This window comes from Mastigoproctus giganteus, chromosome 1 (assembly GCF_048544385.1).
Source record: "Mastigoproctus giganteus isolate SK-2022 chromosome 1, ASM4854438v1, whole genome shotgun sequence".
Classification (NCBI taxonomy): Eukaryota; Metazoa; Arthropoda; class Arachnida; order Uropygi; family Thelyphonidae; genus Mastigoproctus; species Mastigoproctus giganteus.
This window is the reverse complement of record NC_143575.1, coordinates 81,031,132-81,056,186: the sequence shown is the minus strand read 5'-3', so window position 1 is coordinate 81,056,186 and position 25,055 is coordinate 81,031,132. Positions and strand designations below refer to the sequence as shown.

Below are 25,055 nucleotides of genomic sequence, written 5' to 3'. Positions count from 1 at the left end.
GGAATGAATGGGCAATATGGTGGATGCACAGAAATGAAATGTTCTTGGTTCATGTGCAAAAGGTGCTCTTCAAGAAGTTTATTATTTGTTATCAGTTTACTACATATATATATCATATGAATTATTATTATTAACTTAATTATATTATTCATGGCAGAAACATGAAACACATTATACTTCAATTGTTATTAATCCAGAAAGAAATAAAGCATGTTAAGAAACTGTTGTATCAACATAATCTCTCTCTGGAGTACAGTTGCTATTGGGTTATTTTATTTGTTTGATTTATTAATTTATTTGTTTCATTTATTACAAAGTACATGTCGACCATCACTAATCTGGCAGCATTGGGACCTGTGGGGTGCCTGATTAGTGAGTTTGCCGGATCACTGGTGATTATTTTAGCACATACACTTTACCCAACAGTTAACCGCCTCATCCTACCTTTAACATGTTGACTGCCAAACTAGTTTAAGAAAAAATTCCCTAGGGACCAAAAAATATTTAGCAAATAATTTGATTAGTAATTCTAAAATAAATATTCTAATGTCAGTCTTGTCATTTTTTCGCTTAAAATATCAAAAGAAAAGAGTTTTTTTATATCGCATATATGTGGCCACACGTGTGACACTATTACATACAGAGGTCGTTTGTGATTAGTTTATTGCAAGTGCGGGGAGGGCGGCAATAAAACTAATTGCGATAAAATAAACTCTCAAACATTGCAATACGTTTGTCAGTATTGTTAGAGATTTTGTGCAAACAAGTTCGTTAGCGCACTGTATTATTATCCATCATATTGTGTTGTGTTTTTCTGCAAGTTGGCTAAAAGAAAATTACTAAAATAAGAGGAACTGAGAGAAATTGCTGGAATTTACAACTAAGCAGAGTTAAACTTCTCACATACACACCGGTATCTAGTTTTTCAGAAGTTCAACTTTATCTGTTATGGACAATGTACGGTGTTTATGCTTTACACCACGAGAGGCACTTCCTTTATGCACTGGAACCATGGCTGGGGCTAAATGTGAGCAGATTATAATAATAAATGCAGAAAAACAAGTAGAAATGGCTTGCTAGTGTTTACGAGTTCGCGTCAACAGCTGATGCTGCAACCGATGCCACCAAAACAGTAGTGGCAGGTCGTGCACTGAATTAGCAGTGGAACCAGATTACTGGTGGCTGGATTAGCGATAGTTGACCTGCATAATAAAAGTTGAGCGAATATCAGGCTATGAGGCTTTCTTTTAATGCTAGCATAAACTAGTATTAAAAGAAAGAAATGAAAAATACACATAATGCAGTCACATTATATGCTTTAAACATGATTTCCATGTGACATCAAGACAAAAAAGCTGGCACCTAATGAAGGGTTAATAAATATAGACATTTCCATTTATCTTGGTATGGTAGAGAAGTTCTTGACTTAATCTTAACTGCTTTATTGCAGACTACATACCAGTGCAATAGTTAACAATGGCTAAAGCTTTTTTTTTTTATGCAAGCATACAGGCTCAATCTTGTAAGATACATGCCTGTGCCTAAGTACACCAGAACAATGGGCAGCACTAACATAAAATCTGGCTGTCAAAATCACTGGCTGTTCAGTGATTTTGACAACCAAAATACTCAGTACATGATTCAATTTAAAAATCATTGACCTCTATGTCATAAGAATGCACACTTATAGTTATGAAACACTTACCATCACTGTTTTCTCATTAGTTTGAATAGTAAGAGGTGACTGTAAAAAAATAAATAATATCAATTAAATTTTCATTTAAAATTTTGTAAATTTGTCAATTCTATATTTTACTTAGTGAAAATTTTGGGTCAAATGTAATGCATAATTGCATCCTAATGAAGAACAATTAGTAAAACTGTCTCCTCCTACCTTTTTTTTTGTTATTGTGTGTAGAAATATCATAAAGGTCACTGTACCACTTTTATGGGAAAAACAAGCTGAAGATACACATAGAAACCTTATAACTTCTACTATGACAATAATTCAATATCATTTGAAAATGCTTAGAAATAGTTCTTGTTTGTGATGAAAATTCAACTTTATACAAAAAATATTTCTGAACACCAACAGTGTTGGTGTTCAGCAAAGTCTAATTTTATGGTGGCATCAATTTTCATGTATGTAAAAATTGACTCTCTTAAAAGGAAGGAGGGGGAAAAAAAAAAAGGAGAGAGAGACAAAAGTGGATTGGATTCACACTTTGCATCCAAAAGCAAATTGAAGAGATAGCTAATGCTTAAGTTAACATACAAGGTAACATCCCACACTGATCTGGGTTAACGTAAGATGAGAATTTAACATTTCATCACCTTTGCAATAAATAAAAAGTAAAATGCATGCAGCATTATGGGAAATATGTTAGGAGATCAGGCATTATGTATAAAAGGCTATATTAGTCTTATAAAATAGCAAGCAATGCCTTCTACTTATTCTCCTTTATGTATCTAAAATATGATCATCAGCACCTGAGAACCATAAGGTAAAGGTATACACTATGGAATACAGGATCTAGAGATGGTTTAACCAGATCTGTGGCTTCATGCTTACCATTTCAAGACCATGCAAACCTCAATCTACAGCCTGGGAAACATATAGTAATAGTAAAAAATATCCTGATGCTCTCAAAACCTATCATGGGTACCTATCAAGGTACCCATGATAGGTTTTGAGTACATCTGAGTACATTTGAGTAGTATTTGGGTACCTTGATGATATCAAATATCATCAAGATACCCAAAATAAACAGAGGATATTTGTTTAATAGTCACTTGCTACTTTGTCTCATCCCTTCAGAACTAGCTGTTATAAAAGGAATCTTTTCAATTAGCAGCAGCCAACGAAATGAGGGTCTGCCTCTATATGTAAGCAGAGGGCAAGTAGTACAGAAGAGAAATTCAGAAAAATATACATTGAGTGATCACTGAATTATGACCACCTACCTAATACTTCGTAGGTCCTACTTTTGCCCTCAAGTACAGCAGCTATCTGACATGGCATTGATTCAACAAGATGTCAGAAGCATTTGGGAGGTATGGCCAACCAAGCTGTGTGTAACGTGGTCAGCAATGCAGGTATGGAGGTGATTGGTGTATCCAGATGCCTGATATGCTTTTCCATAGTGTCCCACAAGTGTTCTATGGGATTGATATCGGGAGAGTTTGGAGGCCAATCGATATGCTGGAAGTCAGAACTGTGTTCCTCAAACCATTCCTGCACAACAAGTGCCCGATGGCTCGGCGCATTGTCATCTTGGAAGACACCATCGCCATTCGGGAAAAAGTGTAACGTAGCGGGGTGTACACAGTCAGCAAGCAGTTAACAATAGCGGAGACCAGTGATACGTTGTTCCACATGCACCAGGGGTCAAAGTTCCTGCCAGTGAAACATGCCCCACACCATACAACCATCTGCACTTTTGATGATACCATGCACATGATGGATGAAGAGCCTCATGTTGTTGATGCCAAATCCGTACATGACCATCCATGGTGTGGAGTAAATAATGACTCATCCGACCAGCACACCCTCCAGACTTCTAACGTCCAACTTGCATGCTCTTTGCACCAGGCGAGTCTTTTACGGCGATGAACCTTGGTTAGGAGAGAATGCCATACGGGTCGCCTGCTGGTATAGCCCAAACGTGCAAGCATGCGATGCATGGTCATGCCAGATATTGTTCTGGGTTGGTCCATGTTGTATTAGGTAGTCAACTCTTCAACAGTTCTGTGCCTGTTTGCGTCGTTGGACCCGGTGTTCACCTCTAACATCAACCTTTTGCTGACCTTTGCAGTTTTGTCGCTGGTCGTTGTTTGACCATTTAGATGTCAGTCCTGGTGCACTTTAACTATGGTGGCTTTCAAACACCCTACCAGTTCAGCCGTTTGAGGCACCAACTCATCGAGCACCCACAATCTGTCCTTTATCAAAGTCCGATAAATCCTTCCTTTTACCCATCACGCTCAGAATTTTACTACCTACTGAACCACTGACACCTTATAAATGCTACTTAGATCAACAACTAACTCCGCACTCTTGTACCTCATGTGGTCAACAGGTCGCATTCAGTTTTCATAGGGTTGGTCATAATTCAGTGATCACTCAGTGTACATAAATGTTTTGGACTTAAAAGTTATAGAATGACTTAAAACTCTATCAGCCTTAATGTATGTTTTAACAACTGAACTAACAGTAGGGCTACCAACATATCAAGAGACCACAGATGCACAAACTGTAAATTCAGTTATTCTATATATAAATATGGTTTTACACCACAAGCACAATATTCTATGTGTAAATTTACCATCTATAATATACTGTAAGCCCTACTAGCAACCTGCTGTTTAGTGGAAAAACTGTCTGGTTAAATAAGAAAAATAATATAGAATATATGTTATATGAACATGCATTCTATATTATTGAAAACCATTTAATAAAAGCTACACTTTTCAGAGGTCAGAAAAAAAGAAATGACTAATATTCTTGTTGCTACTGACCAGACAAGAAACGTAACTAAAAATCTTAATAAAGTAGCAAATCAAAATGAATGAAACAGTACATTTCTTTGCAGATTGAGGGTTTCCAAAAATGGAAAAACAGGAGACAGAACATTCCAGAAGATGAATCTCTGGAAAGCCGATTAGCCACTCTTTGATTGGCAAAAGAAATGAAAAGGAATTTACTGTCTCTCAATTTTCATTAAATGAAAATTTAGTGAGAATAAAGTAAATTAATTTAATTATTTTTTCTAATGAAGAAAAATAAGTGAAAATACCTGGAAAAGAACAGAAGAGGAATTTGGCCACTGATGTCCCATCTTTCCAAGGAGAAGTTACAAGGTACTTCAGTGAGTAAAGGAAAATAAGCGGTTTAGGATATGAACAAGAAAATTTAGTGTTTCGATAACCCCTCAACCCAGATGAATATTATTTAATTTAATGGCTGTAGACTTCAACACTAGACAGTACCTCTAGTGATAATGAAATATTTGACACCTCAAACTTAAAATGGAAAGGTTCTAATAAAAATAAAAATTAAATTAAACTTGAGAAAAGAAACCAAGAAATATATACATTTAGAAACCAATAAAAAATAACAGGTGGAATAAAAGCAACAAAATAATTGAACGCAAGCAAACATGTAGAAATTACAAATTTTGAAACAGTGAAGATGCGCATGCACACACTAATGCAAAAAAATATATATCCTAGGATAGATTGCAAAAAACCGTTATATCAAACTACAAAATATGCTGGGAAAGGGTAATAATGGCTGAGAGGCATAAAATGTGCTAAATTGAACACATTAAGAATTAAAACACAGAAGTGTTTACACAAAATCTAAAAATAAATGAGAAGTGATGTTAAACACAAAAATGTTTAGGTAGACTGAAGGGGGGGCTATAAACAAAATTGAAGAATTCCAAATGGCAAGCACAAATAAACAGCTGAAAACTCTGAACTAAATTACATGAAGAAGTTGGAAATGAAATATGATGAATATTACTAATGACTAGACAGGAAATAAAAAAGGAAAACACTAAAACCAGCACAATGGCATTTCTTTGCAGGTTCCAAATATGAAAAACTACATTCATCCTTCACCAGATGGAATTCCTTATAGCTTCCTATGAAAAGATGAAGCATTGGTGGCCGAATTCTTCTTCTATTCTTTTCCAGATATTTTCGCTTATTTTGTTCATTAGATGGCCTTTATCTATTAGTAACATAGCCAGTAGTAATAAGAATATTTATTGTAGCTACACTTTGACACTCAGTACAGTATCACTGGGTATTTATAGTACATGCTGGCATGAGTCAAGTGAGATCTTGTATCACAGATCAGAAAATATACAAGGAGTGATCATTTAATTTGCAGACAGGCGCAAGACCTTATCTTAACTGTCATCATTTGAATCTTCTGTGGATTTCTCCTTCTCAAGTTACTCTCTCTCCCTTGAACTTTACACACTTTTGCCATTGTCGCGCCCATGCATTAAATGCTTCATGCAAGCCATTTTTCGAAAGACTATAAAGTGCTTCTACTTTGGCTCTATGAGCATTGTTGTCAGACACGAAATGCAAGCCTTCAGACATGGAAACAGGGGGAAATCACATGGGGCTACGTCTGGTGAATAAGGGGGGGGGGGATATGGCAGAACCTCAGCACCTATGGCAGCGATCACTGGCTGCACAATATTAGCCATATGGGGGCCTGGCATTTTCTTGATGGAGAAACTAATTCACACCAGAAAGTCCTTGACATTTCTCATGAGTGGCACAGCGAAGTTTGACTCTGAGAACTTCAGCGTATGCTTCCTTATCCACAGTTGTTCCATGAAGCATAAAATGTGTAACAAGAATGCCTTTTATATCAAAAAACACAAGAACCATTTGTTTGTCAGCCAAACAAGAAGTTTCAAATTTCTTAGCTCTCTGTGAATCAGAATGCGTCCACTCACTCGACTGTTGTTTTGTCTCTGAATCATAGCGAAAAATCCAAGTGTCATCACAAGTCACTATTTGATTTAAGATTTGACACCGTGTTTCAAAACAATCAATCGCTTCTTTGAACAAGTCTGCTCTTCGCTGTTTTTGTTCTGGAGTCAAATTGTGTGGAATTCGGTAGGCACAGATTTGTGACATTTTCAGGTGACCTTTTACGATACTGTGAGCACTACCATATGAAGAGAACATTCTAACAGCTAATTCATGAAGTGCAATTCACCTGTCTTCATCCAAGATTTCCTGGGCTTTTGCAATTTGCTCAGGAGTTGTTGAGGAGGAAGGCTGACCAGGTTTTGGTCATTTGCAATAGACTCATGGCCTTCACTGAATCGCTTATGCCATTTAAATATGGCCATCCTATCAAGACACTCATTACCATATGCTTCATTCATCTCTTTCATTTCATTCAACTGTTTCTGATGCATTTAAGCCATCTGACACAATAATGAATCACATATCACTGTTCAAACCGTATGTCCAATATGATACTCGCTTCAAAATGTTCGCCAGTAACACAGAGATAAAAAAACTCCCTTCATGTTCATGCGGTAAACATAAAATCTTGCACCAGTGTGCGAATTAAATGATCACTCCTCGTATATTACACTCATTTTATGTAGACATCTCGACCACCTTTATGCAGACATTGCCACCCACCTAACAATGCTAATTAAGAATTTTTCCAAACAAAAGTTGTATTGGATTTGTGATCCCTTTGCTTTTGATATTTCTTCATGCCCCGAAATTACCACTCAGCAAGAGGAAGATCTTACCGATTTATCGTCTGATGAAGCATTATGTCCTCATTTCAAGATACTTAATGAAAAATTTTGACTTTCTCTTTGAGACAAGTATCCAAAATTATTGTAAATGGTGATACAAAGATTACTACCTTTCGGGTCTACATATTTATGTCAGGTTGGTTTTTCAAAATTAACAGCCATAAAAACAAAACAGCATTCCAGACTTGATCCAGAAGATGACATGAGATTAGCAATTTCAAATATTGTGCCAAATATTATTGGGTATCCAGGCTCATCCTTCTCATTAATGGCAAATGAGTGCATTGAACCATTCAGACTAATTATGAGAGCATCACTGGACTCAGGAATGATTCTGTTGGATTGGAAAAGTGCCAATGTATCTCCAATACATAAGAGTGAAGAGAATGAAGTGGGAAAGTCGGTTCTAAGAGTAGAGTGGGAAATTACTGGCCGGTTAGTCTAACTTCAGTAGTAGGGAAAATCATGGAGACAATGATCAAGGGTGAAATTCAGGATCATTTAGATAGAAATGGAATTCTGAAGGATACTCACCATGGTTTTGTAAAGGGAAAATCGTGTTTAACTAATCTGCTTAGCTATTTTGACAGGGTTACTCAAGAGCTGGACTTAGGGAACAATTTCGACATTGTTTATTTGGATTTCAGCAAAGCATTCAACTCAGTCCCACATGAGTGATTACTTTATAAGCTGGAACAGATTGGAATCACAGGTAAAATTCTTAGATGGATAGCTGGATGGCTTCAAGGCAAGAGGCAGAGGGTTGTGATAAATGGTTATTCCTCAGATTGAGTTGACATAAGAAGCAGGGTTCCCCAAGGATCAGTATTAGGATCATTGTTGTTTTTGATTTTCATATATGACACTGATGAAGGCGTGATGTCCAACTTTACAGATGATGCATAGATTGGTAGAGTAGTTAATGATCACCGGCAAGCAGAGCTTCTTCAGAGTGACCTAGATAGACTTCAGAAATGGTCAGAAAAATGGCAGTTATGCTTTAATCCAGCTAAGTGTAAGGTATTGCACCTGGGGAACAGTAACCCCAAAATAACTTATACACCTGGCAGAATTGAACTAAAGCTGGTAGTGGAGGAAAGGGACTTGGATATTACGGTACAGTGAGACATGAAATTCTCCGAGCATTGTAGGCTGGTTGCAAGGAAGGCCCATGGTGTCCTATCAATCACTTATCGAAACAATTGCAAGTAGAGATAAGGATGCCATAATATAAGGTTATTGTTAGATCACACTTGGAATACTGTGTTCAAGCATGGAGAATGCAGGTAAAGAAAGACATTGTGCTTCTTGAAAGGATCAATAGACCCTTTCAAGAAGCACAATTGGGTAACTCGCCTTTGGATCCTTTGGAAAGACTTCTTCGAATATGTGGGTTGCAGAGTTTGGAAACTAGGCACCTTACAGGAGACTTGATTGAGGTGTTGAAGGCTCTGAGAGGCATAAGCAAAATGAATAAGGAAAAATTTTTCACAGTTATAAATGATTATAACTGTGGGGGCCATAATTTCAAGTTATTTAGACTTGACTGCAGGAAGTTTTATTTTAGCCAGCGAGTTATAAATTACTGGAATAAGTTATCTACATGGGTATTAGAGGCTGACAGTTTGGGGAAATTCAAAGGTCAGCTGGATAATTACCTATGGGAGGAGGAAAACACATAGGTTGTCTATTTCTTTTTCTCTTATTATTTATTTTATATTATTATTATTTTATTTTATTTATTTATTTTTTGGCTGGTGCAACATAAGCCATAGGCTTCCTTGCACCATGTGGCCATTGCTAATACTAATACTAATTGTTTTGTTTTGTAATTGTTCATTTTTTATCGTTTTGCAATCTTAATTAAATTTGATTAAATTAAATTAAATTTGATTTGTTGTTTTTGCTGTATTCAAATAAATATTAAACAATTATTTTAATGTGTTAATTAAAAAGAAAATTTCTTTATTCCTTTCTCAGTACTCAAATAAAATTTTCTACTATATAATTTACAAAGTCATTTTTCTTATCTAAAAATCTGGTCATCCTCCCTTGAGATTTACATTGAAGGGTTGTGTAAATTTTATATTTAATAAAGGGGGTTGCGAGCCACTGTCCTGTTCTTGTTGTGCAGAAAATTTTCACAAACTTTCTTGAAGGATTTTAACATTCTTTCAAAATGTTCATCTTTCAGTAACTCTGATCTGTATAGTGACAAATATGCCTTCTCCAATTCTGGCATCAGTAATGCATGGAAACTTTAGTTTTAAATATTGAAAGTCATCTCCATTTCTGATCATAGCTTTTACAAAATTCTTCATTAGACCTAACTTTATGTGACGTGGTGGTGGTGGTGGTGGTAAAAATTTATGATGCAATGGTAAAAATATGTTTGATGAGCAAGTGACGGCTTAGATTTGTACGAGAGGAGGCAAATCTTAGTTTAGTAATGATTGTGTGTGTGTGTGTGTGTGTGTGTGTGTGTGTGTGTGTGTGTGTGTGTGTGTGTGTGTGTGTGTGTGTGTGTGTGTGAGCAAGACAGTTGGCTCAACTGTCCCACTCACAAAAAGCAACAATATCTCGTATAGACAGATTATACATTGATGAGGATCCTAATAACTCTGAAATTTCCACAGGTGTATCATGTGAAGTTCAAGGTTTTCTCACAGATTTCTTTCATATGGGCAGCATGACCGATTGGTATAGATGAATGTACACTTTCATTGTGGTGTATGACAATCCTTCTTCTGGTTTATGTTCTCTTCAAAGGGCATCAAGAAATCCATCAGCTTCATTATGGTAAAAAAACTGAATCTTCTATAGTAACATATGAAGAAAGTTCTCTTTGTAGTTTATGAAATACAATACAGTTTTATATTTTTCAAATAAATTTCATTTCTCCAACCTGATCCCAAAAGCTCTGTGCCTTAGATTTAAATCAGAAACAAAATCATTTAGTTCACTTTAAGTTATAAGATGAGGCTGGGGTATATACCCCAAAATTCCAACTGCCAACTCTTACACAATCTTGAACATTCCATCTGATCAATGATTGCTATCAGTATCAATCTACTAGTGATATGTTGCTTAATGTTAATCATCTTTGGAAAAAGTTTTGGTGAAACTCAACTGTTGGAAAAATTTGATGATGTTTGGCCTAGAGAACTTCTAAACACACTTATGGTTTGCTTTCTCCTTTTTGCCTTTGGGTAGCCAGTTTCTTCTCTGACTTTTCACTGTTAATGATGAAAAATCACCCTTTGTCTTCTAATTTCTCAACTAATACTGGTTTCCCAAAGGTTCACAGTCCTTTCTCTTACTCTTTCCCTCTTGTATATTAATTATAGTCTTTACTGACTGGAAATACTAGTCATAGTTTTGCATAGCACACTACATTCCATTTTCCAATCTGGAAAACTATTGTGCTGCACAAACAGCTTCAACTTCTTAAAATATCCACCTAATTTCTAAAATGCCAACCTGCAGGTAATTCTTCAATAAAGCAAAGAAAACTTAGCAAACTACTAAAACTCAGCTTTGCATTATTTCTTATCAAAGAGAGTGCTGATCATGTGATTATTTTGAATCATACCAATTTCTATAAGATCACATATTTTTATTGGAGATTATCCTGACTTCTGATCTCTACTGGAATTAGCATATTGCAAATACTGCTTCCTCTGGATCAAAAAACTAGGTTTCCTTTTTTTTTTTTTTTGCTTTCAGCATTACTTTTGTTCTAAACAGCTGTTAACGCTGTACAAATCTTAAATCTGCCAAACATGAAATATTGTTCCCACATGGGTTTTGGGATGTCTCCAAAACCCCTCTTCCAGCTCCTAGATACAAGCCAAAAGAGGGCAATCATCAGGTTAATCAATGATCCATCTTATAAACTCTTCACTCTCTGTCACATGGACATTCATTTTCTATAGAGAAGGCATGTAGTAGAAAACAAATATATAAACACAGCTATTTACATCTGTATAATAATTACATCTGTAATTCCACTGCTTTCTAACTAGTCTGAACATGACTCAACTAGCCAACATTCATTCACTGTCTTAGCTCCAAGCTCACAGTACTAACTTTATTTGTCCCTTCTATTTTTATTTTTTAAATAAATTCACTTAATACACTGTTCTGCATTGAAATAATTTAATGTGGGAATAAAAATATAATAAAAATAATTTTCGAATTAATTAATTAAACTCAGAACAGTGTATCATGTGAGTAGGTTGTAATTCCCATGTAACTGTTCCCTTCATTCATTTGAAATGAAATATCCTTCTCAAGTCAAAGCTGGCGGAAAAAAGGAGAAAATCCATTTACATTATATTTTAATAAAGTTTCGGTATATGAACACACTAATTATTAGCTTGGTAGAAACTTTAATGTGAGGATAATTTTGCTGCTTTGTTTTTTGTTAGCATTAAAGCTGCAAACTGGTTCACCTAAAAGGAATTTTGTAAAGATCATGAGCAAGAAATCCAAAAATTTTCAGCAGAATTTATAGTTCAATAAATATAATTCAAATTTGGCTTTCAACTTGTGCTTGGCCCATAAAGGTTTGTTTAAAGCTAAACTGAATTTATATCCAAATAACATTAAGCTTATCTAATTGCTACAAACCTTTAAAGAAATATTTGAAAAGATAAGCATCATGTGCTTATCTTTCCAAATATCTTTCTTATTTGGGATTGTGTTATAAATTCTTGTTTATATCTGAAGATATATCTATCTTTTTAATTCAAAATAAATCACACACACACACACACACACACACACACACACACACACACACACACACACACACACACACACACACACACACACAATGCTTACAACTATTTTGTTTACATTTTTTGTGAGACGAGGGAACATATAAAGATGTACAATGATTGCTATATATACTGAACTAATGAAAGAAATGATTATCAAACATACCAACTTTGTTTTGTCTTGGCCAATAACAGTTTCCAACTGCTTTAACCTTTGCTCAAGATCTGCTATCTGGAAGGTTTTATGATATTTGTGTTAAAAATTACACTAATACAATACATGTAATAAAACATTACAAAATAATACATTGAGATGGCTTTGCATTAACAACACCTATCTAATACTTCACGAGGACACCTTTTGCACATAATACAAAGGTAGGCATTCCCATTGAGTCACAGATTAATGGTGATCAAAGCACTCAAGCTATGCCAAGAAAACAGTCCCAAAACCATAATGGTATCGCCTTCAGCCCTGAACACCAAATTTGCAGCCAAGTGCCATGGTTTCATGTTGCTTTCTCCAAATGCAGATATGCCCATCAACACGACAGAGTTAGAAATGGGATTCATCAGACCAGGAGATAGATTCCAACACGTTGGTGTTGTGTTCCAGTGTTGGTGCTGACGTGGCCATGCAACGCACATCAACTGCCATAGGTTATTACAAGTTAATGTCTGGCACGTAGTCCAAGCGGATACTGGTCTTGTTATTTATTCCTATACTGCACTGGATAGTTAACTGGGCAACTGTGTCATGTTGCTTCTGTGTTACAAGGTGAGACACACAATGTTCATCACAGGCATTGACCACACATGGTTGTCCCCACGTGTGATCTTTGGCTGGTTGTTGGACCACTGTTGAGCCAGTCACAGTAGACTTGTGACACCTGCATGTCTTTCACTCACATTCATTCCATGTTCAAAGTTGGAAATATCTCAATGCCAACTTATTCTTCCTTGCAGACACTTAAAAACTGACTGCCACAAGTGAGCTTCAATCTTATATCAGCTGTTTCCGACTCCGAGCCTCCACCCACATTATAGCTCAGTCTATTCCTACAGAATGGGGTGTTGCTAATACAAAATCAGTTCATGCATGAGGTATGGCAATAAAGTTCCTGAACTGGTGCTGCTGCAGTCATGTTCGATGAGTTCAAAAATAAATGGAAGTGGTATGTTGTTGTTCAAACATTCTCCAACAGATGGTGGTAGAGATTGTCCAGTAGGTTGACAGGTTGCAAGTAACAAATAGTTTTGTTAGTGGCATTAACGTTCCGTGTCACAATTTTGCAATGGAGCAACAATTACCAAATTGTGCTTTAAACTGAAAAAAAAATTGCAACAAAAACGCATGGAATGTTAAAAACTATTTATATTGATGAAACATTAACTTGTCCCAGTGTGTTTGAATGGTAATAAGCAGTTCACAGATAGATGTGAGGATGCTCACAATGCAGCAAGTAGTCGGCTTCCATCAACTTCCCAAAATGAGGGCAGAGTTCATGAAATTGTGGCAAGAGATCATTGTTTGACCCTCAGAATGATAGCTGATAAGTGGATATGAACAAAGTGACAATTTGTCAAATACTGCATGGCAATTTAGGGAAAGGAAGGTCTGTGCAAAATTTTTACCATACAGCCTCAATGATAAGCAGAAGCAATAAAGAGCATCATCATGTGAAAACTTCATCCAGACTTGTCAAGATAATACTAATTTACTCAATTGCATTGTTACTGAAGATGAATGTTGGATGTTTCAGTATGACCAAGAGACAAAGCACAAGAGCATGCAGTGGAATTCAAAATCATCACCAAGGCCCAAAAAGTTTTGTTTACAGAAGTCTAGGATCAAGATGATGCTGATCATGTTTTACAACAAAAAGGGTAAGAATCACAAGGAATTTTTTCCTAAATAGGAGAGAGTCAATGCTTTGTTCTATGTAGAGGTGCTTCAAAGACTATTGAAATGCATTTCCTGGGTGAGGCTGCAATTTTGAGAGAAAGGCAGCTGGTTCTTGTTGCACGAAAATGCCCCCACCCACACACTTGTTGTAAAGACATTTCTGATGAAACATGGCACTGTACAGATCAACTATCCACCCTAATCTCTTCCAATCTAGCTCCAGAGGACTTTTTTCTCTTTCCCAAGATAAAAACTACCCTCACAGTTTTCTTTCAAAACTGCCCTCAGAGTTTCTTTATCCTCAACATTTTGAAATCTCTTGACTCAAAGCAAGATTTTATTTGTTCTGAACATAAAGAAAAACAACTGTCAAACTGAATAATCTTTGGATACCTCTGCTGACTCTTCAGAAACTTTTAAAACAATGTAATAAGTGCATTCAATCAAGCGGGTTGTGTTATGTTATGTTATTTTTGGTTTTTAGGAGCATTAGCAACTAAGGCCATATTGCTCTGGGATATGCGGTGGTCATTCCCTGACCTTTCCGCATCCTCCATATTTGGTGGTGACAGGCTTCAATCAAGCGGTGATTAAATGATTCAAATTAAAATAAAATTTGAGTAGCTCCTTCACTTTGAGTCCTCTTTATTGTACCAGTCTGAGAATTTTACTGCCATATCTTATATATACCCATTAGCATGAAATGAAATTAAAAGTTTTTTCACTGAGATACTTCTACAAGGTATAAAAGGAGTTTAGTAGGGAACAATTCAATTGATAATTGCAAATTTTATTTTCATATTTTTTTCTTTCTTTTTTTTTTGTTTTGTTTTTAATAATTATCATTCTTGTTTTGAATTGATTAATATAACCACCCTTCAGCACACATTTAATGAATATTTCTCAATGATTTTTCCCATCGAATAACTGCATAAAATGATCATAACTCAAGTGAATGATCTATACACCTAATATTTAGACCATAGCATACCATAAAAAAAGGCTTAATTTTTAAATATTTTTGTTGTCAAATACACTTGGGGGAAAATTTTTAAATACAAAATTAACTGTTAAGTCTGGCCGGATGACAAAATGAAATCAAATCTAAACTCCCTTACTCACCAATTAATCCTTGATTCTTTTGACAAAATATCAAACAAAATTATACGAGAGACATAGATAAAAAAGCATGTCATTGGGAAGGGAAATTAGTGATTAAATAAACCAACCACTGAAAGTTAAACCAGAACTTTATTTTTGAACTTTTATATTACTCATATCTTCAATTTGGTAATAAAGTGTATTTGAAAATTTGACTTTAAAAGATATTTGAAAGAGTGTGCAGGTAAATATTAGGAGTTAGTACTATAGTTACAAGTTTTCAGGATCAAGTATTCTTTAAAAAAAATAAATCCATATGCATGGCTGTACTTCAAATCTTACCTAGCAGTATGCCTGGGTTATGTCAACTTGTATTTCTAATCCCCCCCCCCATCAATAATTATGTGAACGCTGTAAAAACAAACTTTCAAATGCATAATGGCAGTAGTTATTTAATTAAATTTCACTTTGCCAAAATGAAATTATTGCAAAGTCATTAGTTTTCCAGGCACTTCCACATTTGAATTTCTTAATTTAAAATATTAGAAGAGATGACAGACTTTAATAGTTATATATATGGCACAATTTGTCTTTTTATTTCTGACTGCTTGACAACCATAGGCTTCACAAGTAAAGTGGACAAGTCAAATTTCTTCCATTCTTAAATAGCTGGGCGATTACAGTAAACCCCCGCTATTCGCGGGGGTTACGTTCCTGAGGAATGCCGCGAATACCGAAAACGCGAATACTGAGTTATGGCTCCCATAGTAATAAAGGGGTTCCGTTCCAAAGTATGAAATATATAAGAAAAACTAGTCTAAAATTTTGTCTATTTATGTATTATATGTACCTTCATAATATGACTATGTACATAGACAGTACACATAGTGAAATGCAAGCATAAGGCATAGAAATGAAAATAAGAAACAATTTAATATTAAATGTAATATTTATTAGAAATGTCAAACAAATCTTTCAAACCAGCGTCTTTGCTAGCTAAAAAACCTATCCCGCCAGTGCTATCACCAGTTTCGCTAAAGCGTTGATAAGGAGTTTTGCGTTTTCACGAATGATGAGTGAATTTAACGGAATTTTATTTTGAGTTCGGTCTTCTATCCACAGATTTAAAGCTTTTTCCATTTTTTCTAATTTAACATCACGAGTTACAGAGCAAATTTTTGAAGCAATTAGCGCGTTTTCACGGACACTACGGCGGATTTTTTCTTCCGATTTCTTGATTGATCGTACCGTTGACTCATTGATTTTATAATGTTTTGCCACTGAGGAGACACTTTCATCATTAGAAATTTTATCTAATAACTCAATTTTATTCGCTAATGTCATCACCTTCTTTGATATTTTCACATTTCTCTTGTTATTCGTAGTCATATTTTTGTAGGGGTTAGAAAGAACTTGTCCACAATAAAGTCACTTTCTTCCGTTAACACACTCGAAAAAGTCTGTTTTACACTACAAAACTGTAGATTTATCACTTTTTTAAGCATATCAATTTATAAATTGATAAATTTATTCAATTTATAAGCATATAAATTAAAAGCAAACGACGAAACCTTCCATAACAAGCGCATAACACATATTGAACAAGGATTAGCGAGAAACATTCACGCTCGCGATTTTGTCACCCCTCTCCCCCCACCCACTGAGCGCTGTTTTGACCGGGAAAGATAATTTTAGCCACGCCAATGTTTTTTTATGGCGGAAAATATTCACGGCGCTTTAAAATTCCTATTTTTTAGGTTTCATTTTATATTAAACGGCGATCGCGAATACGCGAAACCGCGAATACAGATACCGCGAATAGCGGGGGTTTACTGTATTGCCAATGATCCATAAAATAATCATTCAATCACCCACAGGCATAAAAATGTCAGAGAGATCAGAGATTTGGTTCATTCATATAGAGCAGGGGTCGTCAACCTTTTAATACCTACCACCCACTTTTGTATCTTTGTTGATGATAAAATTTCCTTACTGCCCACCGGTGGGTGCCGCAGTAACTCAATTTAGCGCAAGTAAGAAGTAATTTTTAGAGGAGAGGGTTTGTAAAAAATATGTACTTAAATTTATCTTTTTATTTATACTTTATGTATGTTTATACATAGATAATTTAAATTTAACGAGATCCTTGAGGCTGATGCTGCGAGACTAAATATTTGATATCTGGTTCGATTTTCGTAAGGAACAAACGAAGGTCTCCTCTTTTGGTGATATTCAGATGGTTTCTCTGTTTGGTGATAATATTATTAGCAGCACTAAAGCCTGATTCTACAAGATATGAGGTAGGGAAAGGTAACAATAAATTAAATATCATTTTCCACATATATGGATATAACGCAAGCATTTTTTTTATTTTGCCAGAGTTTTTGGTATCCACCACTACTGAAATTATATTTGCTCTCTTCATCATATTTAAGTTCTAATAGTTCTTCTTGGCAAGTTATATCAACCTCAGCAAAATTTGCAGTAAAAGGATTTATCATCCAGTCATACACCTTCAAGTTCAAAATATCTTTAAATCGTTTTTCCATATCCAATTTAAGTTCATTGAGGTGGCTACTGAACCTTTCAATCTCCTCTGGAGTTACATCATCTTTTATAGATGACAATTCGGGAACCTGATGAAATTCTCTCTTCAAAAGATTATGATGGAGAAGATCAAGTTTTTCGATAAATAATGACACAATATTTTTGCAACTGATAAGAGTTATACTGGTTCCTTGAAGTTGCAAATTAATTTCATTAAATCTCTTGAAAATGTCTGTCACATAAAAGGCATCATTCTTTACTGTTTTTAATTGTTGACAGAGACCAGTCTCATTATTACTTTCAAAAAAACTGTATGACACTATCATATAATGCTACAAAACAAGACAAGCATGTACCCTTTGAGAGCCATTGAACTTCTGTGTGTAAAAGTAACCTAATAAATTGCTCATTATTGTCCTGGCACAGCCGTCGAAACATTCTATAATCTTTGGCATTAGATTTGATCTTATTTACAGCTCTAATTATTATATTTAATGATGAATGGAGACTTGTACTTAAATGTTTTCCTACAAGATGTTATCTGTGCACCACACAATGAATACACAAAATGTTTTGTACTTCTTCCTTCAAATAAGCAACAAATCCATGATAGCGACCTACCACTGATGGTGCTCCATCAGTAGTGCATGCAACAATATTGTTCAATAGTGTCCTTAACAATATTGTCAGTAGTGTCCTTAACAACCCTGCCAACCTTTGTATCGTCTGCAAACTTGGACATTAAGCTTGATATACCATCATCAATATTATTTATAAATACAGAAAACAATAATGGACCCAACACTGAACCCTGAGGGACTCCACTAATAACATTAGTCCACGATGAGCAGTGTTCACTGATTACCACTCTCTGCCTTCTCCCCCTCAACCACCCCTTTATCCATAGCAGCAATTTGCCTCCAATGCCATACTGTTCCAATTTGTGCAGCAGTCTTCCATGTGCAACAGTATCAAAAGCCTTTCTAAGATCCAAGTATATAATATCAAAGTTATTTCCTGCATCCAGTTCTTTTGTGACTGCATCATAGTATCCAATCAAATTGGTCAGGCAAGACTTCCCCTTAACAAAACCATGCTGTGTCCGAGCTATAAATGAAGTCTTGTCTAGATGATCCTGCAGTGCTTCTTTAACCAGTGCCTCCATTAATTTTCCTGGAACAGAAGTTAAACTCACAGGTCTATAATTACTTGTGTCAGCCTTTGATCCTCCTTTGTGAATTGGGATCACATTTGCACATCTCTAGTCTATGGGTACCTCCCCTGAGTCCAAAGAAGCTCTCATAATTATGGCTAAGGGTTTGCTTACTTCCTTTGCTGCCTCCTTTAATATAACTGGATAGATCCCATCCACCCCAGGTGCCTTTCTTGTGTTTATCTTCAACAATTTCTCCTCCACTTTACTCTCAGTTATTACAAGATTCTCTAGCTTACTGCCAGAGTTGAATACACATCTGGTATTCCCCTCGCTGAATAACTTCTCATGTGTGAATGTCGATGCAAAATATTCATTTAGTTTGTTAGCTACCTGAGCAGGATCATCAACAGTTGAACCATCAATATCAAGTGGACCAATCTGAATCATCCCCTTACTTCTAGAGTTTACATAAGTAAAGAACTCTTTGCTGTTTTTCTTTGCATCCTTTGCCAAAGATTTCTCGTAATCTGCCTTCGCCTGCCTAACCTCCTTTGTAACTTGGTTACAGATCAACTTATATCTATCATAGGCTTCTGTGTCACGTGTTAATTTATATGTATCCCATGTATTTTTCTTCTCTGCCACATGTCTCATTAGTTCATCTGACATCCATTTAGGCCTAAACCTTGAACAATATTTCTTAGTTGGTATGTAAAGCCTAGTGGCTTCCAAGGTAAGTTCTTTGAATGCTTCCCATTTTGAATTTGCTGTTGGTAACATCATCAGTTGGTCCCACTGTATAGAATTTAAATACTGTCTCAGTCCATCGTAGTCGTCTTTACGAAAGCAATAACCCTTCCCTTTACCCCTGATGGTAGTTACCTCTTTGAGTAAATCCCACTTCAGCACACTGTGATCACTGCCACCAAGTGGTTCCTCTATCTGCAGATTCTTAATGCATGAAGAATCACTACTGATAATCAAATCAAGAGTATTACTCCCTCTAGTTGCCTCCTGAACATGCTGATGTAGAAAACAATCATCCAATAAATCCTCAAAAGCCTTGCTAGTGTGTGAGTGACCAACCCACAAATTCCAGTCAATATCTGGGAAATTAAAATCCCCCATTATAAGACTCTCTGATTTACTGGCCCACTCTATTTCCCTGTACAGTTTCTTATTATACTCATTGGATAGTTGTTTGCTGCTTAGGTTCAAGACGAAGGAAGTTGCGTCATTTGAACATGTGCTCGCCTTTGAGGAGTTAGCTTTTCTGCTTAAGTTTATGAATTTGCGCTGTTGGCATAAACGGTAGGTATCAGTAACTATACTGTCCAGTATAGTTGCTGACAGTTCTTGGACGTTTAAAAGACAGCAGCCCATATGTACATTTAAATAAATGTGAGAGTTTTATAAACTAAATGTTTTTGCTGACATTTTAACTGCTGAAGTAGCACCTAAAAAGTAATTTATCTGCATTTAATTTTTTAACTGATTTTTCAATTTCATTTTTTACACTAAAAATTTTAATTTTTAAATAAAATTTGTAATTAATAGTAAATTATTTCTCCAAGTGGGGTGGAATCACGATTCCAGAGTCCTGATAATAACCCATTCTATCCCATCGTGTGGCATTTCCTTCCAGGAGGTAGGGTGGCTGCCAAAGATCTCCATTGTTCTCTCCTCTCAGCCAATTTTGCAAGTTCTGCGTACTTGAGCCCAGCCCATTCCTTCACATTTCCCACCATAAATGCCTAGGATGTCCTCAGTCTCTTTTGTCTTCTAACTTTCCTTCCATTAATAGTTTCTCCATGTCTTTTTCTCATCAGGCGTCCCATTGTTATTTTCCTTCTCTTTAACACCTTTATCAATATACTTTTAGTATTTACCTTTTGTCTGAATACACTGTGCTGCTGTTGTACAGGAATGAATACCATAGTTAGGCCTTAGTCTCTTCACAATCTATACTGCTGTCTTAGGACAGGTTCTTCTGCCTTTAGGGGTGATTTTGTATCTCCTCCTCCAGAGGTTCTTCTGTTTCTTAAGCTTTTGTGAAGTGGAATATCTATCCTGACATTTCCTTCTCATTCACATTCTCCAGTGCTGCATTAGTTACCCTTAGAGAGTGGGAGCACTACCTTACAGGGTTTCCACTCTACCACAGGGAGGTGCAGTTGGGATTTTCTTTTCATGGAATTTGGAACCATAGGCTCAAACAGATCAAAGCTCTGATAAAGGTGCTGCTCTAAGAATGTCAAAATGAAATATATATGTAACTGATAAAACTCTTCCCAGTTTTTTTTTAAATCACTGACTTCAATGGACTATTGGACTGATAATGCCAAAAACTGTGTTTATTAAGCATTGTAAATGTTTAGATACATTATTATATAGCTGAACTAATAGATTAACAGTAGCCAGTGGCAGAGGTGGAAGTGATTCTTGCACTGCTTCTATTGAAATGAGCAGAAGTCTGAAAAACAGGATGCAGGATATTTCAGAGACTGCTGGTAGTCATTGCGGTACAAGTAAACACATGGGTTGTGTTAGGGTAGCTAAGAATAGAAACAGGTGCATGTATACCTGCGTGTACACCAATGCTAGGAGTTTGGTAAATAAATTTGATGAATTTGAGGTATTGCTCAAAACATCAAAGGCAGATATTGTTGGGATATCAGAGACGTGGTGTCACACAGATATAAGTAATGCGGAACTGGAATTTGGGGAATACAATGTGTATAGAAAGGATAGACAGGACAGGAGGGGAGGAGGGGTCATGCTATTAATTAAGAAACACATAAAGTCCAAGGAAGTGAAGCCAGTCGACATCGATGGACAGGGCAGCGTCGAGTCAGTTTGGTGTGACATAAGCATAGGGAAATCAAAATTGAGAGTAGGAGTGTGCTATAGGCCTAATGACTCTGATCAGTATAATAAGATATTGTACAGGGAAATAGAGTGGGCCAGTAAATCAGAGAGTCTTATAATGGGGGACTTTAATTTCCCAGATATTGACTGGAATTTGTGGGTTGGTCACTCGCACACTAGCAAGGCTTTTGTGGATTTATTGGATGATTGTTTTCTACATCAGCATGTTCGTGAGGCAACAAGAGGGAGCAATACTCTTGATCTGATTATCAGTAGTGATTCTTCATGCATTAAGAACCTGCAGATAAATGAACCACTAGGTGGCAGTGATCACAGTGTGTTGAAGTGGGATTTACTCAAGGAGGTAACTACCATCAGAGGTAAAGGGAAGGGTTTTTGTTTTCGTAAAGGCGACTATGATGGTCTGAGACAGTATTTAAATTCTATACAGTGGGACCAACTGATGATGTTACCAACAGCAAACTCAAAATGGGAAGCATTCAAGGAACTAATCTTGGAGGCTACCAGGCTTTACATACCAACTAAGAAATATTGTTCAAGGTTTAGGCCTAAATGGTTGTCAGATGAACTAATGAGACATGTGGCAGAGAAGAAAAATGCATGGGATACATACAAATTAATGGGTGACATGGAAGCCTATGATAGATATAAGTTGGTCTGTAACCAAGTCACAAAGGAGATTAGGCAGGCAAAGGCAGACTATGAAAAATCCTTGGCAAAGGATGCAAAGAAAAACAGAAAAGAGTTCTTTACATACTTGAACTCGAAAAGGAAAGGGATGAATCAGATTGGTCCACTGGATATTGATGGTTCAACAGTTGAGGATCCTGCTCAGGTGGCTAACAATCTAAACGAGTATTTTGCATCTACATTCACGCATGAGGAGTTATTCAGGAAGGAGAATGATGTAGGTAAAGTAAACATTGGCAGTGAGCTGGATGATTTTGTAATAACTGAGAGGAAAGTGGAGGAGAGATTGTTGAGGATAAACATAAAAAAGGCACCTGGGGTGGATGGGATCTATCCAGTTATATTAAAGGAGGCAGCAAAGGAAGTAAGCAAACCCTTAGCCATAATTATGAGAGCTTCCTTGGACTCAGGGGAGGTACCTATGGACTGGAGATGTGCAAATGTGACCCCAATTCACAAAGGAGGTTCAAAGGCTGACACAAGTAATTATAGACCTGTTAGTTTAACTTCTGTTCCAGGTAAATTAATGGAGGCACTGGTTAAAGAAGCACTGCAGGATCATCTAGACAAGAATTCAGTTATAGCTCAGACGCAGCATGGTTTTGTTAAGGGCAGGTCTTGCCTGACCAATTTGATTGGATACTATGATGTAGTCACAAAAGTACTGGATGCAGGGAATAACTTTGATATTATATATTTGGATCTTAGAAAGGCTTTTGATACTGTTGCACATGGAAGACTGCTGCACAAATTGGAGCAGTGTGGCATTGGAGGCAAATTGCTGCTATGGATAAGGGGATGGTTGAGTGGCAGAAGACAGAGAGTGGTAATCAATGGACACTGCTCAACGTGGACTAATGTTATTAGTGGAGTTCCTCAAGGTTCAGTGTTGGGTCCGTTGTTGTTTTCGGTGTTTATGAATGATATTGATGATGGGATATCAAGTTTGATGTCCAAGTTTGCAGATGATACAAAGGTTGGCAGGGTCGTTAAGGACAATACTGACGCTATGCTGCTGCAACAGGATCTGGACAGGTTGAACAGATGGGCTGAGAGGTGGCAAATGAGGTTTAACATCGACAAATGTAAAGTGCTGCATATGGGAAACAGTAACCCCAGAGCAACGTATCAACTCTGCGGTACTACACTGACAGTGGTGGAGAATGAAAAGGACCTGGGGGTAATTGTGCAGGCAGATATGAAGTTCTCTGAGCAGTGCAGACGAGCTGCAAGAGTAGCTCATGGTGTCTTGTCAATGATATACAGGAATTTTTCTAGCAGGGATAAGGAGGTGATTATTCCCTTGTATAAGGCAATGGTAAGGCCACATCTTGAGTACTGTATACAGGTCTGGAGGCCTCATTTCAAGAAGGATGTAGAGCTGCTGGAACGGGTACAGAGAAGGGCAACAAGATTAGTAAATGGAACAAAGGGTTGCTCTTACGAAGAAAGGCTTAAGTTTTGCAAATTACAGAGTCTGGAGACTAGGCACCGGCGAGGTGATCTGATAGAGGTGTATAAGGCTTTGAATGGTTTGAGCATGCTCAATGCCAATGGGATTCTTCATCTTTCTCAGAATAATCACCTCAGAGGGCATAAATTCAAATTGAGGAAGGACGGATGTCGGATAGATGTGCGGAAATTTGCCTTTGGCCAGCGGGTGGTTGGTTGGTGGAACCGACTTCCATCACTGGTTGTTGAAGTTGATAGCCTAAACAAATTTAAAGCTCAACTGGACAGGTATTTCGAACGAACGGAGGGGTGAAATGGGAGTGGGTTTTTTTTTTTTTTTTTTGTTTTTTTTGGCTGATGCTGAATAAGCTTGCTTTCTTGCATCATATGCCTCTGCTAATGCTAATGCTACATTATTAGTCTAGTCTATATATTATTATTCTAAACACAAATTGAAAGTACACACCCACTGTACACATTCAGCTATGCTTATTAAAATAATCAGCGTCATTGCTTTTTATTGTCGCATCTTATACATTGTTTTTTCAGATATTAAGAGCACATTTGATATTTTCACTTATATGGCCTTACTAAAAAGTAAACAAGCTGTAAATCTCTGAATTTCATTCTAAAATAGTAACAGTGCTACAAAACCATTTCAAAACATTGTATTTTTATGCTTTTCCAAACTAAATTATCAATATTTGTAACAATGAAGTGTCAGTATTGTAGCAATGAAGCATAATGGCTGACAATCTAAAATTTACAGACATAACCTGTTCAAATACTACATAAAATGCAGATAATTTTTTTTTACCTTTGCTGTCTCTTTCATTTTAGCATGTTCAGGTTTCACATAAAGTTCATATGTCACTGCATCTGAAGCAAATCCACAGGACTTTGTATGTTGCTTCTGAGGTGCTGTAACAGTTAATTCTTTAAAGGCCTCCACCTGACTTAAGAGTTTCCTGTAAGAGAAAGTTTCTGATATCAAAACATTATTAGAAATATAGAAATGACATGACATTATTTGTTTCTACAAATTGAAAAAAGTGAGTGATTTTGTACCACAGAATGCTAAAAGACAGAAGGCGAAGTGAACACTAAATATAAAATAAATGCTAGACCCAAAACAATATGAAATAAAAAAAAAATAAAATAAAAAAAAAAAAAAAATTGCTTCACTATCATTCATCTTAAATCATTATTACCTCTATTTCGAA

The 25,055-nt window shown here is 36.3% G+C and overlaps 1 protein-coding gene across 1 annotated transcript in view; it reads right to left on the bottom strand.

Moving 5' to 3' along the window:
- DCTN2-p50 (dynactin subunit 2) overlaps positions 1-25,055 on the bottom strand; it is a 194,615-nt gene that overhangs the window by 28,092 nt on the left and 141,468 nt on the right. Inside the window, exons 7-9 of the mRNA XM_090380696.1 lie at positions 24,650-24,800; positions 12,258-12,323; positions 1,706-1,744 (exon numbers count right to left, since the gene is read on the bottom strand). Of these exons, the coding sequence (XP_090236822.1) occupies positions 1,706-1,744; positions 12,258-12,323; positions 24,650-24,800 (256 nt within the window). The remainder of the gene's footprint in view (positions 1-1,705; positions 1,745-12,257; positions 12,324-24,649; positions 24,801-25,055) is intronic.